This window comes from Gorilla gorilla, chromosome 6 (genome assembly GCF_029281585.2).
Source record: "Gorilla gorilla gorilla isolate KB3781 chromosome 6, NHGRI_mGorGor1-v2.1_pri, whole genome shotgun sequence".
NCBI classification, from domain to species: domain Eukaryota; kingdom Metazoa; phylum Chordata; class Mammalia; order Primates; family Hominidae; genus Gorilla; species Gorilla gorilla.
Genome location: NC_073230.2, coordinates 10,022,254 through 10,041,006, shown reverse-complemented (window position 1 = coordinate 10,041,006; position 18,753 = coordinate 10,022,254). Strand labels below are relative to the sequence as shown.

Genomic DNA, 18,753 nt, shown 5'->3' with positions numbered 1-18,753 from the left:
TAGATACCAACGGAACCCGTGCTGAGAAACCCCGTCCCACGGAATGCACGCCTAAACGAATACCGCCAACACCGGGGCTGGACGGTGCCGCACCACGCGTTTTCTCCCATGACCACACAAGAAAGTCCGTTTTGTTCGCATTTTTATCAATAAAACTCATCCAAGGCTAACATACATTTCAAATGCTCACCCTCAGTTACAGCTCAGGTGGAAGGCAGTGCTTCCCAATCTTTATCTGTGGACAAATTCTTTACCAATTTGTGGTGACGTGAGCGGGGACAAAAAAGACTGTGTAGTCGGGGCCAGGCACGGTGGCTTACCCCTGTAATCCCAGCACTTTAAGAGGCCGAGGCGGGTGGATCACGAGGTCAGGAGTTCGAGACCAGCCTGGCCAGCATGGTGAAACCCCATCTCTACAAAAAATACAAAAAATTAGCCAGGTGTGGTGGCACGCACCTGTAATCCCAGCTACTTGGGAGGCTGAGGCTTGAACCTGGGAGGAGCAGGGTGCAGTAAGCCAAGACTGCGCCACTACACTCCAGCCTAGACGAGAGTGAGACTCTGTCTCAAAAAAAAAGACTCTGTAGTGGATTTCTCACAAAACTAAGTTAATTCAATCACTATAACTATCCTGTACTTTGAAATTATGTTCTTCCTACTATTTTCGTGGTAAAGTCCAGGAAAGAAACAGCGTGTAGGCTGGGCTGTGCCGCAGCTCACCAGCTCCCAGCCTCAGCCTGCATCTAACCGCCAGCCATCCTCACACACAGGCTTCTCCTTGCAAAAGACTGTGGTATTCCAGACACTGGACCTCTGAGCAAAAGACAATCTGGAATGCACACCCCGCGGGGGCGGCTCGGCACTTCAGCCACATCCACAGCTGGCAAGATCGTTGCAGACAAACCCACAGATTCAGGAGGCATGACAGCAAGCCGGTACTCAGCTTGTGAAGTAAATTAGCGAAGGCCCAGCCGTCAAGGAAGATGGGAGCTCTAGTAACGGGACTGCCGCTTCCAAGAGCGTGAAGCAGATTCACTCCTCCCAATTCCTCCTGTCAGTACCACTCAACACCTGTGCTCCATGTGTAATGCAACCTAAGACTGGAAAGGTGGAGAAGGAGGCGGATGGGCCGGGAGCCGGGGGGCCAGCGATCGACACGGCAGGGAGCACCTTCAGTTTTCTTTCTGCCTCATCTGAGCTGGATGCTGGAGAAACCAACAGCCTAAAAAAGCCAATGGGTGCCAACAATAAAAGCCCACGCAAAGCCTCTTCTCTCCAGCCAGAGGTCAGGGAGAGGAGCAGACGGACAAGGTAGAAACTGACAGGCAGGAACCGCTCTATCCCAGGCAGACCACGGAAAACACCACAGTCCTCCCCACAGCACAGGCTGTGTGGGGAGCCCAGACACTCACCCTTGCCTGGCTGCACCTAGTCCCCTCCCCTCCCGCACTGGTGGGGCTCCAGAGGAGGTCGGGCAGAGTCGGGACCATCATTACCTGGCGGCAACAAGGCCATCCCTGCATCAGCAAAGGCTGAGCAGGAGCAGTACAGGTGGCCCTTCCCTCCCAGCTAGGGCGGTGTCAGCACCTTCCCTCCTAGCTAGGGCGGCATCAGCAGAGGCTGAGTGAGGGGCCTGAACTCCCGCCCTGCCCAGTGGGAATGAGAAGCCCCTCCCGGTGCAGGTGTCGATGATGGCTGAGTGGGGAACTGGACCTCCACCCTCGCGGGTGATAATGAGGCGGTACCCCCTTGACCCACAGGGCAGCGTGAAAGGCAGCCTGCCACAGCACAGGATTGAGCAACAGTCGGAGTCTCGCGATGAAACGCTTAGAGCGTCCTGGTTTCAAGGAAATCACTTTTTATACTAAGAACCAAGAATAGCTCAACCTGAATGAAGAAAAACAAGCCATAATGTCAACACTGAGATGGCCTGGACATTAGAATCCCGCCGCAGACTTAGGGCAGCCGCCACAAAGATGCACCAGTGACCGATGACAGGCACGCTTGAAACAAGTGAACAGGCACAGGGTGGGCGTCTCAGCGAAGACCAAGACAGAAGGAGCCGCACAGAGATTTCAGAACTGAACCGAGACAGTAAGGTTACACCCAACAAACAGGCTCAACTGCAGGATGCAGAGGCCAGCAGAAAGCATCCGTGAGCTCGAGGACAGAATAGTGAAGCTACCCGATCTTCACGAGGGAAGACGGAATGGAAAACACTGAACAGAGACAAGGGACCTGAGCAGCCATAACCAAAGAGGGCAAGGCTGAAAAAACAACTCAAGACTTGATGACTGAAAATGTCCCAGATTTAACAAAAGACAAACCTATAGATTCAAGAGACTGAGAAAATCCCAAACGAGATAATCCTCCCAATCCACACCGAGTTCATTCAGCGCAGTCTTCCAACCGGAATGAGGATCCCCTCTGTAACATCCCTGACACACAGCTGCCACCTGTGCTCAAAATCTCCACGGCCAGGGCGCGCACTTGCTCCTCAGCAGCGCAGCCACTGTCAGCTCTCATGGTTAGAGAGTTCTTCTCACCCAGCCTCAAGTCTGGCTGTTCTCTCTGGCCAACAGAGAAGGCGCTGTCTTTTGTATAATGGTCTACACCAGGTTCCCCAGTTTCTTCCCAGCTCCCCAGTGGAAACGGCTTCCAGATCCTCTTCCGTGCTCTGGGGATGAGGCTGCCAACGCCCTATTGCCCTCTGGTGCCCCAACTGAACGCAGTGTCTCAGACACACATCAACTGGTGGAGACACTAGCTCTATAAACAGACTAAAATTATGGAAGGAAATGAACGCAGATGATTTCTCCAGGGGCAAACATTTACGGGTACTGAAAGCCAGTGTGATGGTCACGGTGCTGGTGGCAGTGACAATGACAATACAGCTCAATGCAGTTCATGCTTTCATAAATGGGAGGGGCCATGAGGAAGTACAGAGTCTTGGCCTTGGGAGGCAGGTGACCTTGAATCTTGGTTCTGCTACTGGTTAACCTTGGACAGACCACTAACGTCGCTGAGTCTCAAGTTCATCAGCAGACGGTGGTTGTAACAAGTGGTTCTGCCTGTCCCACAGAGCTTCTGTAGAGGGCAACTGAGACAGGGCATGTGAGATGTCTTGATGACATAAAGCGTGGCATGCATGGAAGGTTACTGATGACTCTACCAGTGACCTTATCACAGTAGCCAATCTCAGGACGCAAGGCGACTCTGAAGCTAATCTAGTCCTCATCCAGTCTTCCCCATCGTGCTGGAGAAGCAGAGCACGGATGGAACATGAGCTCTGCCACCTTTTATGTGCTGGTGCTACGGGCAGTGGTGGTTTAACCAGGGACACCAGCTCCTAGGGCACTACGCCACGGCTGAAACTCAGGTTCAACCCTAACGCTCCCGCTCTTCCCATCTGGCACCTCCCAGCACAGGCACTGATGTTCTAATACATTGTTATAGGAAGCTTTCACCGTTTCAAATCAATAGAGAACAAACCGAAATACTACCTTCTTTAACTCAATAATCTCGTCATACATATCTTCTTTTTCTCTGTAGACAGGAGTCCCAGGGACATGACCTAGAGAAAGATAAACAAATCTTTTCAAAGACTATCTAAAAAGTAGAAAGAATTCTTGGCTATACTTTAAGGAAAACCTGGAAGTTAGTAACATTTCCTTTTAAAAAAGAAGAAAATAAAAAAGCAAAAATAATTCCATGTTTTCCAGCCTGATCATGATACTTCACACCAAATAGCAAGAAAACCAAAAATGGCAGATACAGAGAGATGAAGCAAAAAGTAAATAAATAAAGATGTGAAGACCGAGTTTCATGACAGTAAAAGGATGAAAGAAGGGACTCACGGAAGGAGGAGGGACATGTTCAGATTTAAACAGCAAAACAAACAAATACCAAACACAAAAAATGCACAGAGCATCTCAACACCCATTCCAATGTAAAAACAGTCAGGCTTACTTTGGTTTTAATGATACCTAGTATATAAAACATCTAAATTTCAGCCTACAAGATAACTCCTAACCAGTAAAAGCAGGAAGGTAATCAATTCCTGGAGTACAGTGAGGAGGTTTTCAATACACCCTGGAGGCTGTTCTTCCGTAAGAAGGATAGGTGGGAAACACGTGGATAAAGAGAGAGGCCGGGCACGGTGGCTCATGCCTGTAATCTCAGGACTTTGGGAGGCCAAGGTGGGAGGATCACTTGAGTCCAGGAATTTGAGACCAGCCTGGGCAACACAGCGAGATCCCGTCTCTAAAAAAAAAGAGACTAGGCAGGAACATAAACACAGAAACAAGCTGATTCTCTTTGGTGCGACTTGGACTTTTTATCATTATTTATTTATTAGTATTTGTTCCTAATATCATTTACTCGATGCATAAATTTAAGTAAGCCTCTATGTTTAGGGAGGGAGGTACAAATGACACCTGGCGAGATATCCCTGCACCCACGAGGAAAGCTACCTTCTGGGGCAGGCGGGTTTTTGTGAGTCACTGCTCCCACGACCTCCCAAAACCTCCCAGTGACGGAGCTCATGCACGAAGCCAGAAATCCTGCTCTGACGAAGGACGCCTCCAGCCCAGAGACTGTCCTTTCCTTTCTGCTCTTCCTTGGCCTCAGCCTCGCCACCATCGGCATGCTCACCGTAGCTGGCAGAGCGCCTGAGATATGGCCTCTTCACTCTGAAGGCGTCTGTCAGACAGTCGGGAGTGCCGCCGGGGACGCCGGTCCACGCATGCTCCCAGGTGAGGGGTGAGTTCAGGGCCTGGGTCAGACTTCCTGGTTTGAATGTGCATGGGTTTAATATGACAGATACAAGCACACACAATGGGAGGTTTTGTTTCTAATCAACTTTCCTGGATTGAAGAAAGCTGAATCACTGATAGACGCCAGCCGTCAGTGTCGTGCTGGTAAATGGTTAACCAGCTCCCAAATATCAATTAATAAAGTCCTGATTACAATGTTTGCCTATTTCCACGGTATAAATATTTCTACCATGTCTAATATCAGGTTGCCAGCAGGACACTGACCAGCCCACCAAACTCCTAAGACTATAACAGTTGGCTCTGGCAAGACAACTCACCACTCCCACGCAGAGACCACACGGGACCAAGGGAGGCTAAAGCGCCACTTGGCAAAACCACATTTATGCATGACATAAAACTACGATGTGTATATTTGATGTCTTCGAGAAAACTAAAGACAATGTAATTCAAACAAGGAATATTAAAAACTCCATCTCAAACCACTCCCTGAAATTTCTCGAACTCTTCTCTCAAGCAGGAAGGGTCTCCAGTGCGACAACCACATACCTGGCTTTGCGGTTCCCAGCCACAGCTTCTGCGGGGTCAGGGACGCTCGGCCGCCCAGAGGCATGCTCCCTGCCGTCCTGAGGGACCTCCAGGAGGCCACTTTTCTCGGCTTAGAGAGATAAGGTGACTCTAGAAAAGCCAACACGTGGATTCAGAGGTGCCGGACAGCAACACGTGAGCTCAACACATGAACTTCAGAAAGACAGAAACAGGAAAACAAAATCCACGAGCGTGGTGACTCTAGTCAAACATTCTGGCAAAAATGAAAAAAGAGTTACTTTACCTATATACTGACATTTCTCCTTTAACTTTTATTATAAAGAAATAGCATAACGAGGCCAGGCATGGCGGCTCATGCCTGTAATACCAATACCTTGGGAGGCTAAGGCAGGAGAATCGCTTGAGGCCAGGAATTCAAGACGAGCCTGGGCAACACAACAAGACCCTGTCTCTATAAAAAATCTAAAAATTAGCTGGGTGTGGTGGCTCACACCTGTGGTCCCAGCTACTCAAGGGGGCTGAGGCAGGAGGATCTCTTGAGCCCAGGAGGTCGAGGCTACAGTGAGCTATGATCATGCCACTGCATTCCAGCCTGGGTAACAGGCTTTTCTAGAAAAGAAAAGAAAAGAAAAGAAAAGAAAACAAAACAAAACAAAAGAAAAGGAAAGGAAAGGAAAGAAAAGAAAAGAAAAGAAAAGAAAAAGAATGGGAAGAATATAATGGGAAATATATGAATTCTACCAACATTTATTATAGTATTTAATTTCTCATCTCCGATTTTTAGAGATATGTGTATGTTCTTACATAGTCACAGCCACAGTGAACACATCATTTTGTGCCCTTTTTAACATGTCACATTTTTAATGTCACTACATAGTAACAGAGCAATATTTAGAACTTAATATGTAAAATATCTAAAATAAATGAGAAAAATCATGCTGTTTCAGGGCATTCTTGATTTTGTATGAAAGTAAGGGAAATGTTTTAAAATTCTTTATCTGAGATTTTCCCTCTTTAAGTATAAAAAAGATAATAAACATATGCAAAAACTAAGGCACTCTTAAAACATTCTTATATATCTTAAATTGCAAAATGTATGTCAGTAGGGTCTGAAAATTTAAGTCTAATATGTTCAAAATGTTTAAGTTTCTAAGTTTTTCCCACGGTTTCACAATTTATGGGAAATTTGCCACCGTAACTGTGAATGAGGGAATAAAGACGCAGGGATCCTGCTGCATCTTCACTCACCCCAGGACCACAGAACCTGGCCTCCGAGATAGTCTCAAATTCTTCCAAAACGTAAAGATTTAAGTTGTCATTTATACAAGTAAGTGAGTGAGCGGAAAAAAGCCCCACACATTACATTTCCCTCCTAAGAGTGTGTGGGCTCATCGGCGAGTAGGAAGGGTTCCTCAGGAAAGCATAAAAGCGGGGATAAAAGCGTGGATAAAAGCGAGGAGGGAAGAAGAGAGGACGGAGACAGGGTGGTGGAGAGATGCCAGCATTTGATACTGCCCGGAAAACGACAAACTCGGAAAGCACGAAAACATCATCGCCTGCCTCGCCCTCCTGGCAGAGTGACCAGGACGATGAAAAGCCTCAGAACGTGGTAGAAGCTGCAAACCTACAAGCAGGTTGACCAGGCCTTCAAGAAAAACACTTGCTGAGTGAACAGGACAGACGTGGTCCCTACACTCACGAAACCAGAAACCCGGAGAAAAACAGGTCCCGAGTGTGAGTCAGGAGGCACCCCCGGTCCTGGCCTTTTACTTTATATCAATTCTCAATTTTCTCCATGGAAGAAGAGAAAGGACATCAAAAATCCAAATTGCTAGGTGATTTCTTTCTAGTGTTTATATTGATTTGTAACATGTAACATGCATTCTTTTCTGTGCAGGGATTTACCTAATTATGTTTTCCTTGGGCTAGTAGCAAAGTTTGTTTATATTCTCTGAGTGCGTCATATACTTGACTGAACCTTTGAAATATATGACACGCGTACATAAAATAGACACACATCTACAGATGGCACAGCCAGGGAAGGCCACAGGCTTTGGGGTAGCACAGGACGCCGGCCTAGGATTTACAGGGTCACGAACACATTCGTACGCACAAGGTCGGCACACGGGCTGCTGTACACGAGAGCGGCATTAGAGACAGAGGGGCCTCGGGGCCACCTGGACTAACCCCACCTCCGCGGCATCCTCCTGGACAGGCAGGGTGGCAAATGCTGCCCTCCTCCTGCGGAGGGTGAAGAAGAATAGAACCCTGGCAGCAAAACAAGCCCAGGACGATCCAAAGGGGAAAAAGGTGAACTTGCCACCCGTCCCACCAACTACACCTTCTCAGTAACTTCAACTCTCAGGAACAAATCCCAGGTCAAAAATCCTTTAACTCTGGCAGCATTCAGAAGAGGTAAGCCTTTGAGAAAGCAAGAAAAAGAAAACAAAAGGACTAGAGGCACTGTCGGGGGGAGACTGGGGAGTTGGTGGCAGCCTCAGCCCTGAGAAAGGGCTCGTCACTCTGGCACCAGCAGGGACTCCACGTGCTCCTGAGACCCCAGCATGAACCCCAACATGAAAGGGGGAGACTCCAGCGCGAACTGGGAGACCCCAGTGGGAATGGGGCCAACTGGCTGAGGCGTCAGGTCTCAGCTACCTAAATGTACAAAGCAAATACCCTTCATTCTCTCCAGGACACCAGGGAACGTGGGCGTGAGAGGGAAGGCAGGCCTCGTCATACTTACTTGGCGATGTGGGTGGAGGTTTGTGGAAAGCTTTCCTTTTTGCTTTCTGAAAGAAAGAAGAAATGGCATAAGGCTTGCTGAGCTCCCACAGTGGTGCATCACAAGACCCTACCACGTTCAGAAAGGGTCAGGGGTCGTGTAAGAGCAGCAAGAGGACGTGAGCTTACGGGGACGTAAGGAGGGTCCAGGAACAGGACACGCAGGGCCCGACACAGACCCCAGAAAAATACACTCACGTCAGTGCTCAGGGCTGGGCTCTCAGAGCACAAGTTCCAATTACAGAAAACCATCGGGCCCGGGCTCCTGACATTCAGACTGAGGGTCCCACACAAATGGCGGATCTGCCCCCACCCAAACTGCCCACACAGCCAGCTCGGGAGCCCAGTGCACCTCTGTCCACTCAGGTGGAGGTGGTCAGATGAATCCCTGCACATAAGTCAACTGCAAAGCCCACTAAGGAAGAAGGCCCAGCAAAGGGAGACCCTGTCTGGAAGGTGGTCTCCTGTGACAACCACGATGCCAAACACCCAGTGGGGTCCAGATCTCACAGAATGGGGTCCAGATCTGGTTCCACTGCTTACTATGGGGTGAGTGTCCCATATCTGAGATGCCTGGGACCAAGAGTGTTTCTGATTTGGGAATATTTGCATCCATATAATGAGGTATCTTAGGGATGGGACCCAAGTCTAAACACAAAATTCATTTATGTTTCATATATACGTTATACCCATAGTGCAAAGGTAATTTTATATTGTGTTTTTAATAACTTTGTGCATGAAACAAAGCTTGTGGGAAGTACTTAAGGGTGGAATTTCCCACTTGTGGCCTCATGAGGGTGCTCAAAAAGTTTCCATTTTTGGAGCATTTTGGATCTTGCATTAGAGACACACAACCTGTCGTGCTGTGGCCTGGGGAAGATGCTGCCATGCTTCCAACCTTAACTTCCTCATCACCTTGCACTAGACTGAGCAGATAAGGGTACCGCGGCCAGGTCTCCTCACTTCCCCTCCAGCAGAAACATTGAGCCCCAAGTTCTGCGCGGGGGGAATTTTCCCTGGGGCTTGGTTTGGATCCCTCCTCCTCCGGGGAACATCAGGGGAGCATCCCCTGCCCTCTGTGACATGGAGGGAAAATCCTTAACTTTGCAGACAGAGGTCCCTGGAGGGAGACAGTGGAGCTGAGGCTCCCCCTTGAGTCCACAGAGCAAACGTGGAATCGAGATCTGCTGGTGCCGGGTTCGTTCTGCTGGCTGCAGTTTTGCTAGATCTGCGTCTCCAGTAAGAAAAGCTTTTTTTGCTCATACACGATAAGAGCAATTGGCACGCTTCCTTTTCTACCCAGCACAGCTTGCCAAACAAACCCAAAGCCCAGTCTGGGGCCACAGTGTGCCACTGGGCCATCGGACACCACTCCTGCCCCTCTCCTTTCCGGGCTGGGAGGCCAGGCAGCAGTTCAGCTTGGGATGGCGGCTGCCCAGGTCTGCCTTCTCCCATCGGGTCCTTCCGACGGCATTAGCAGGGGCTCTCCTCCTCCCCTCAAGTGTCAGGATGAGGGCGTGGGGTGCAGGGCAAAACCAGCTGCAGGCCAGGGACTAGCAATCTGTCTCACATGAGCCCTGCTCAGGATTCACGTCCAGATAAAAGTTTTAAAGTTATCACCACAGGTATTTAAACCTAACTAAGGGCTGGAAACTTTTCAAACACCAAGGAGCATTCGGAATATGCATTCCAGCTCTCGACACAGTATTGTGGAGAGCGGCCTATTTTACGCATCCGAGTGCAGTCTGCAAGGGCAGCGCAACCAGCCCTAGGGCGCACGGCTGACGCCCAGCGGCACTCACCGTCTCCACATCAGAGTCAAAGGTGACTGCAGACAGACTGTCATCTCCCTGGAGGAAGAGAGGCAAACACTGTAACTCGATGGCACCTGCTGGGCTTCCGACCATCACGTTTACAAAAGCGAAAACAGCCTGTCCACAGCTGCTGAAACAGAAACTCCAGAAATCCAGCTCTGAGGCCACTCAGAACACTCCAGCTGGGCAGCAGCCAGTTCCTCAGTCTCATCAGAAGGAATGGGTGGGTGGGGGGAACAAAACACAAAACGCCGCCCAGAAGGCGTGCAAATGTCTGCAAATCTAGTAACACTATTTCCCACAGAATTGTGTCTTGACAAAGAAAAACAAAACCAGTTCTTGCTGAAAGCATTTCATTGTTACATAAATGTTCTCACTCGTATTCATCTTTACATAAAAGCACAACGAATCTGTGACTGTCTCCTGGTAAGAACGGGTGAGAGTCATCTTTTAAAAAGCAAACTCGGCCTGGGCAACATGGTGAGACACTGTCTCTACAAAAAAAATCTTAAAAATTTAAAAAATAAGCCAGGCTGTGGTTGCACACACCTGTAGTCCCAGCTACTCGGGAGGCTGAGGTGGGAGGATCGCTTGAGCCCAGGAGGTCGAGGCTGCAGTGAGTCATAATCATGCCACTGCACTCCAGCCTGGGCAACAGAGCAAGACCCCAGCTAAAAAAAAAAAAAAAAAAAAAACGAAAACCAACAAAAACCAAAACATATGCATTACAATGAGAAGGCATTTGGGCCTATAAAGGTTCTTGCCTTCTTATTCCAGTGACTTTGTCCTGGTCCAGGGAATGAAATAAAACTTGTACTGTCTGATGTCAGCACTAGGATGGCAAAAAAAAAAAAAAAGGAAGCTTTTTGAAGACAAAAATGTTTCTGTATTAACTCATTCACTCAAATTGAAATCCAAAAAGAGAAGCATAAAATGTTTAAAGTCCCTCGGAAGATCGTATGGGTGCTTTCCAACGCGGACACTGGAAGTTAGAGCTGAATGCCCCATTATGAGCCAATAGTGCTACAGCTTGGGGTGGAGGTGATGACATTTGTGCTACCTGTCCCTGGTATAGCTGAGTCCACGCAGTATCATAATGGGATGCTACTGCGTTCTGAAAAGCAAACATATTTTCTACAAGGTTAATAGTACATGAAGTGCCAATTTTGCTAGCAGTGTGAAACTGTATTAGAAATGCCTGGCTGCATGATAACATGGATAAGGTGCAACTAGACAGGCCAGGGCACAAGTGCAGTGTGACTGCATTTCGAGGGGCAAAGGAAAGACGGTGCATTCCAAATAAATGGAACCTTTAAAAAAATCAGCCATTGACTGAAATTTTTTATATCATTTTTTATATCACCTATTTAAGGTGACCTTTTAAGACATAAACAGCATATGACAACTATAGAGAGAAGTTTTCCTTTTAGCAAAGTGTACTGAAATTATGTACAAAATTAAGGAAGGGCAGGCCGGGAACTGGACACACAGGTTAGCGGGGGATCAGAAAAGCCAAGTCGGCCCTGGGCATCACAAGGACGTTCCTGCAGAGAACAGAGGGGAAACTGCTGAAAACTGTCTAGAAAAGCAGCAGCAACTTTCTCTGTAAACACCTGTCATTATTCCTTGCTGTGAATAAAATCTTGAAGACTTTTTGAATGACCTGAAATTCAACAAACGAATGAGATTTTATGTGTAGTAAACAAAATGCATTGATCTCACCCACAACGGCTGCCCTCTCCACCACTCCCTTCCAGCCGTGCTGCCTCCAGCCTGCCGGTCATAGTGCAGGGAAGAGGTGAAACGCAGTCAGGACCGGAAATCACACAACAGCCCAAGGATCCATGACACCAGTCAGCAGAATACAACCACACACAGCACACACACACGCATGCACACACACGCACGCACACACACGCACACACACTCATGCACGCACCTGAAATCACACAACAGTCCAAGGATCCATGCCTGCAGTCAGCAGAATACAACCATACACAGCACACACACACACACGCACACACACGCACACATGCACTCACACAAAATGGCCAATCTGTTCCGCCTCCTTCAAGCACTATCTGAGGTTGCCACTTATTTCCACAGTAGGTTAAGCTCATTCAGCCTGTGTCAGGGTGGTTGTAACAGAAGAAATGGGGTGGCTTCACACTGAAATTAACTGTCTCAGTTTGGGAGGCTGGAAGTCCAGAATCAAGGTGTTGGCAGGGCCAGGCTCCTAACAGATAGGAGAGCGAGGCAGAAGATCAACGAGGAGTTAGAAAAACTTGATCAGCAGACACTAAAAACCTAACATTTACAGAACACCCCACTCAACAATAGCACAATACACATTCTACTCAAGTGTACATTAAACATAAACCAGACCATAGGCCACAAAAAAGCCTCAATGAATTAAAAGAGAAAATCATTCAAAGTATATTCTTCTACAACAAGGAAAACTAGAAATCAACAAAAGAAAGGAATTCACAAATGTATAGATTTTTTTTTTGAGACAGAATCTCGCCTTGTCGCCCAGGCTGGAGTGCAGTGACACAATCTCGGCTCACTGCCACCTCCACCTCCCGGGTACAAGTGATTCTCCTGCCTCAGCCTCCTGAGTAGCTGGGATTACAGGTGCCGCCACCACGCCTGGATAATTGTTGTATTTTTAGTAGAAATGGGGTTATATTCACTATGTTGGCCAGGCTGGTCTCGAACTCCTGACCTCAGGTGATCCACCCGCCTCAGCCTCCCAAAGTGCTGGGGCTATAGGTGTGAGTCACTGTGCCTGGCCTGGATATTAAACAACAAATGCCTAAATAATCAATGCGTCTAAGATGAAATCACAAGGGAAATTTAAAAATATCTTAGATGAGTGAAATTTTTTTTTTTTGAGGTGGAGTCTTGCTCTGTTGCCCAGGCTGGGGTGCAATGGCATGATCTTGGCTCACCACAACCTCCGCCTCCCAGGTTAAAGCAATTCTCCTGCCTCAGCCTCCCGAGTAGCTGGGACTACAGGTGTGCATCACCATGTCAGGCTAATTTTTTTTTTTTTTGTATTTTTAGTGGAGACAGGGTTTCACTATGTTGGCCAGGCTGGTTTTCAACTCCTGACCTCATGATCCGCCCACCTCAGCCTCCCAAAGTGCTGGGATTACAGGCGTGAGCCACTGTGCCTAGCTGATGAGTGAAATTTTTTTTTTTTTTTTTTTTTTTTTGAGATGGAGTCTCGCTCTGTCACCCAGGCTGGAGTGCAGTGGTGCAATCTCGGCTCACTGCAAGCTCCGCCTCCCGGGTTCACGCCATTCTCCTGCCTCAGCCTCCCAAGTAACTGGGACTACAGGCGCCTGCCACCACGTCCGGCTAATTTTTTGTATTTTTAGTAGAGACGGGGTTTCACCGTGTTAGCCAGGATGGTCTTGATCTCCTGACCTCGTGATCCGCCCGCCTCGGCCTCCGAAGGTGAGTGAATTTTAAAAATCAAAATTTATGGGATGTACCTAAAGCAGGGCTCAAAGAGAAACATACAGCTGTAAATGTCTATATTTTAAAAAGATCACATCAAATAAATAACCTAATCTTCCACCTTAAAAAACAAAAGCAGAGCCGGGCGTGGTGGCTCACACCTGTAATCCCGGCACTTTGGGACTCAAAGCCCAGGAGTTCAAAACCAGCCTGGGCAACATGGAGAAACCCTGTACACACACACACACACACACACACACACACCAAAAAATTAATTAGCTGGGCATCATGGCACATGTCTGTGGTCCCAACTACACAGGAGACTGAGGTGGGAGAATCACCTGGGTCCGGGAAGTTGAGGCTGCAGTGAGCCATGATCGCACCACTGCACTCCAGGCGCAAAGAAACAAAAGCAGGCTGAGCACCTGCTCATGCCTGTAATCCCAACACTTTGGGAGGCCAAGGAGTGAGGACTGTTTGAACCCAGAAGTTCGAGACCAGCCTGGGTGACATAGTGACACCCAGTGTTGACAAAAAATTAAAAAATTCGCCAGGCATGGTGGCACACGCCTGTAGTCCCAGCTACTTGGGAGGCCGAGGCAGGAGGATCACTCAAGCCCAGGAGTATGGGGCTGCAGGGAGCTGTGACTGTGCCACTGCTCTCTAGCATGGACAACAGAGTGAGGTTCTGTCTCTGAAAAACAAAAACAAATAATCAAAAACACAAAAGCCATGTTTAGAGGGCAATTTGTAGCTGTAAATGCCTATATTAAAAAAAAAAAAAAGAAAGATCTCAAGGCAATAATCCAATAATCTAAACTTCCACCTTCAGAACCAGGAGATAGAAAACTAAACTCAAAGGAAGTAAAAGAAAGGAATAAAAATTACAGTGAATAAATGAAATAGAAAATAGAAACAACAGAAAAATCAATGAAACCAAAAGTTGGTTCTTTGAAAAGATCAACAAAACTGACAAACCTTTAGCCAAGAAAAAAAACCCAGAGACACGAAATTACCAAAATACAGGGGAAAAAAAAAAAAAAAAAAGAAGGGCCTCACTACTGACCTGATAGAAGTAAAGAAACACCCAGAACCACATCTCGCTGGTGAATTCTATCAAACATTTAAAGAGAAATTAATACCAATGCTTCACAAACCCTTCTAAAAAACAGAAAAGAAGGAAACCCTTCCCAATTCATTCTATGAGACCTATATTACACTGATACCAAAAGCAGACAAAGAAATATCTCAACAAAAGAACACTACAGACCAACATTCTTTATGAACACAGTTGCAAAAATCCTCAACAAAACGCTAGCAGGCATGAAAAGGATTTTATATATATATATATGTATCCTAATTGGTACTGGTATATATTTATGTACACACACACACACACACACACACACACACACACACTCCAAGACCAAGAATGAAAGATTGGTTTAACATACAAAAATCAGTCAATATTCCATATTAATAAAATGAAGAAAAAGAAACATACGATTTTCTCAAAAGATACAGAAGGTATGTTTGACAAAATCTAACACTCATTCATGATAAAGATACTCAATAATCTATGAAGAGAATTTCCTCAACCTAATAAATGGCATCTACAAAAATCCAGTGCAACACAATATTTAATGGAGGAAGACGGAATGTTTCCCTTCTAATATCAGCAGCAAGACAAGGCTGTCCTTTCTCATCACTTCAATTCAAATTATAGTTGAGTCTCTTACCAGGACATTAATGTGAGAAAAGTAAATAAAAGACATTCAGATTGAAAAGAAGGAAGTAAAACTATCTCTATTCACAGACAACATGATTTTATACATAGAAAATCCTAATGAATCTACTAAAAAACTAGTAAACATAATAAATGAGTTCAGCAAGTTTGCAGGATATGAGATTCACATAAAAATATTATTGTAAGGCCAGACGTGGTGGCTCATGCCAGCAATCCCAGCACTTTGGGAGGCCGAGGCGGGTGGATCACGAGGTCAGGAGATAGAGACCATGCTGGCTAACAAGGTGAAACCCCATCTCTACTAAAAATACAAAAATTAGCTGGGTGTGGTGGCGGGCACCTGTAGTCCCAGCTACTGAGGAGGCTGAGGCATGAGAATCCTTTGAACCTGGGAGGCGGAGACTGCAGTGATCTGAGATGGCATCATTGCACTCCAGCCTGGGTGGCAAAGCGAGACTGTGTCTTTTTTTTTTTTTTTTTTTTGAGACGGAGTCTCACTCTGCTGCCAGGCTGGAGTGCAGTGGCACAATCTTGGCTCACTGCAAGCTCCACCTCCTGGGTTCACGCCATTCTCCTGCCTTAGCCTCCCAAGTAGCTGGGACTACAGGCGCCCGCCACCACGCCCGGCTAATTTTTTGTATTTTTAGTAGAGATGGGGTTTCACTGTGTTAGCCAGCATGGTCTCGATCTCCTGACCTCATGATCCACCCACCTCTGCCTCCCAAAGTGCTGGGATTACAGGCATGAGCCGCCGTGCCCGGCCAAGAGACTCCATCTTAAAAATACATGAACTATTTTTATAATCACAACAAGCAGCTTTGTTCTTAAAGATGAAGAAGCAGTAACTGAAGGCCAGTGTAGACAGGCAGGCCCTCCAGATCAGACAAGACGTGGTACCCTGGGGAACAAGCAGGCAACTTCAGCTGCTCCAAGTTGGCCAGCAGCACCAAGCCCCTACTGCGGGTGCAGCTGTGCTGAACCCTGCGGTCTCCTTAGGAGGAAGCAAGGTGAGCACAGTTCCCTTGATGTGAAACCTTCCAAAGGCTTCCTCTGTTGCTCCTATAAAATCCAAATTCCCTGCATGGCCAGCAGGACTCCCCACAATCAGGCTCATGCCCATCTTCTTTCTGTTCAGTCTCCTTGCCCGCATCCCAACGGGCTTTCTTTTTTTTTGAGACAGGGCCTCACTCTGTTGCCCAGGCTGGAGGGCCGTGATATGACCATAGTTCACTGTAGCCTCCACCTCCTGGGCTCAAGCGATCCTCCCACCTCAGCCTCACTCTGTCTCTCAGGCCTTGGAGGGCCGTGATCACAGTTCACTGTAGCCTCCACCTCCTGGGCTCAAGCGATCCTCCCACCTCAGCCTCCTGAGTAGTTGGGACTACAGGCCGGCACCACCACAGCTCGGCTAATGTGATGGTTTTTTGTAGGGATGGGGTCTTGCGATGTTGCCCAGGCTGGTCTGGAACTCTTGGCCTCAAGCGATCCTCCCATCTCGGCTTCCCAGAGTGCAGGGACTACCGGAGGACTACCGGCCTGAGCCACGGCTCCCGGCCATATGGGCCTGTTTCATTTTCTGCACAGCACTTCTCACTTTCTGACACGATCTTAATTACCTGTTTATTACCTTGTCCCTCCAGCCCCCCCTCCCGCCCCACTGGAATGCAGCTTATTCCCGTGTCTCTAACACACAGGAGATATTTACCCGGCAAAGTAACTAACCTAAGGCCCATGCACCCTCGCCCTGGGGAGTACATCGGGCCCCACCCTCCTCCAGGAAGCCTCCTCTGACCAAGCTGGGTTCCCAGACCCTGGGGCTGCCTCCCTCCCACCCCGAAGGCTTGGGGCCACACGGGATCCGTGGATCCGGCCTTCGATCGGGGGTGCCCGGAGGCACTTACACCGTGAGCTCCGTCACCTGCGGGCCGCAGACTCGCAGGCGCCCAGAGGCGAGGGCGCGGCGTCCCGGAGAGCTTCCTGGAAGCCGCGGCCTCTGCGAAAGCGGGCGCGGGTGAGGCTGCAGGCGGCGCGCGGCCTGCAGCGCGCTCTTGTGCGGTAACAATAATGGCAGCTGTCACCCGGCCGTGCGCCCCGTCCTCACGCCCCGGGCCGGCCCCTGTGCGGGGCCCCGGGGCTGCGGGCGACGGGGACTAGCCGAGGCCTCGCGGACGCCCGCCCGGCGTCGCCCCCTCGCCGTCGTTCTTACCGTCTCCAAGGCCGGCTCCCCGGTGCCCAGGAACATGGTGGCGGCGCTGCCCGGCCGCCCCTCAGGGTTGCTGGCTCGGGCGTCCGGGTCTGGGGATCCGCGGGCAGCCCTGGCCGCCCGCAGCCTCGGGGCCTTCCCTGGCGCCGGCCCGCGACCCCGCCGCCATGGCAACCAGGCCGCCGACCTACCGAGCCGGATAAGCGACCTGCGTTCCCCCTGGGGCGACCATGCGCGTGCGCAGAGTCCGCGGGCGCCGGCCGGCCGACCAGGAGAGCTCCCGGAGTTCCCGGGGCGGAGCGCGGGGGCTGAGAGGGGGAAAAAAACCGGCCCGGCGCAGTGGCTCGCGTCTGTAATCCCAACACTATGGGAGCCTAAGGCAGGAGATTCAGCTGAGCCCAGGAGTTTGATACCAGCCTGGGCAATGTAGCGAGACCCCGTCTCTCGAAAAATAAAATAAAAATAAAAGCCAGGCATGCTGGTGCACGCCTATAGTCCCAGCTCCTCGGGAGGCTGAGGTGGGAGGATCGCTTGGAGCCCAGGAGGTCGAGGCTGCAGTGAGCTATGATCACACCACTGCAGTCCAGCCTGGGCGACAGAGCAAGACCCTGTCTCAATCAAACAAGCACACATAATAAACTTTCGTTTGCTTTCAGGGTCTTACCCAGGGCGCTTTGCTCTACGTGCTCCCTGTGCATAAGTACCTCTTGCCACTCTCCCACCCTTGGGCTTCGAGAACTTCTTGCCCTTCTCTTATCTAATTATAGAGCCAGCGCCTATCTATGACCTTTTATCTGTGATTCTGAATTCCACAAACTTCCGAAAGCCTTTCACAACTCATTTGAAGGCCAGACCAGTCCTAACCTCAACTCTCCGGGAGGAAAACTCTGAGCTGAGGCTATTTATAGTGCTTATTTATCCCACGGGGTGTACATGAGTGAGTTTCACTGAATAACTTCTTTTTTTTTTTTTTTTTGACGGAGTCTTGCTGTGTGGCCCAGGCTGGAGTGCAGTGGTGCGATCTCTGCTCACTGCAACCTTTGCCTCCTGGGTTCAAGCGATTCTCCTGCCTCAGCTACCCGAGTAGCTGGGACTACAGGTGCGTGCCACCACGCCCAGCTAATTTTTGTATTTTTAGTAGAGACGGGGTTTCACCACCTTGACAAGGATGGTCTCGCTCTCTTGATCTCGTGATCCGCCCGCCTCCGCCTCCCAAAGTGCTGGGATTACAGGCGTGAGCCACTGCACCCGGCCCTGAATAACTATTAATACATTTAATTATGGGGTGTGTGTCACACTCTGCTATAATCTCATATTTAATGTACATGTGCCATGTCACATTTCTAAAATCTGAACAGTTCTGAATTCTGAAAAAACATTTGTCCCCAAAAGTTTGAGATAAGAAATTGTGGACCTGGG

General features: G+C 48.8%; 1 protein-coding gene across 15 annotated transcripts in view; it reads right to left on the bottom strand.

Moving 5' to 3' along the window:
* IQCE (IQ motif containing E) overlaps positions 1–17,578 on the bottom strand; it is a 54,296-nt gene extending 36,718 nt beyond the window's left edge. For 5 of the 15 annotated variants that reach the window (XM_019031245.4, XM_004045033.5, XM_019031247.3 and 2 more), the window contains exons 1-6: positions 17,338–17,578; positions 9,908–9,955; positions 8,068–8,113; positions 5,322–5,450; positions 4,654–4,788; positions 3,504–3,574 (exon numbers count right to left, since the gene is read on the bottom strand). In XM_019031245.4, the coding sequence (XP_018886790.2) occupies positions 3,504–3,574; positions 4,654–4,788; positions 5,322–5,450; positions 8,068–8,113; positions 9,908–9,955; positions 17,338–17,373 (465 nt within the window). In that variant the 5' untranslated portion in view covers positions 17,374–17,578. Of the gene's footprint in view, positions 1–3,503; positions 3,575–4,653; positions 4,789–5,321; positions 5,575–8,067; positions 8,114–9,907; positions 9,956–17,032; positions 17,287–17,337 lie in introns of those variants that run through there. The other 10 variants (XM_063708353.1, XM_063708354.1, XM_063708357.1 and 7 more) reach the window with 9 other exon arrangements.
* Between the last annotated feature and the right edge of the window lie 1,175 nt (positions 17,579–18,753).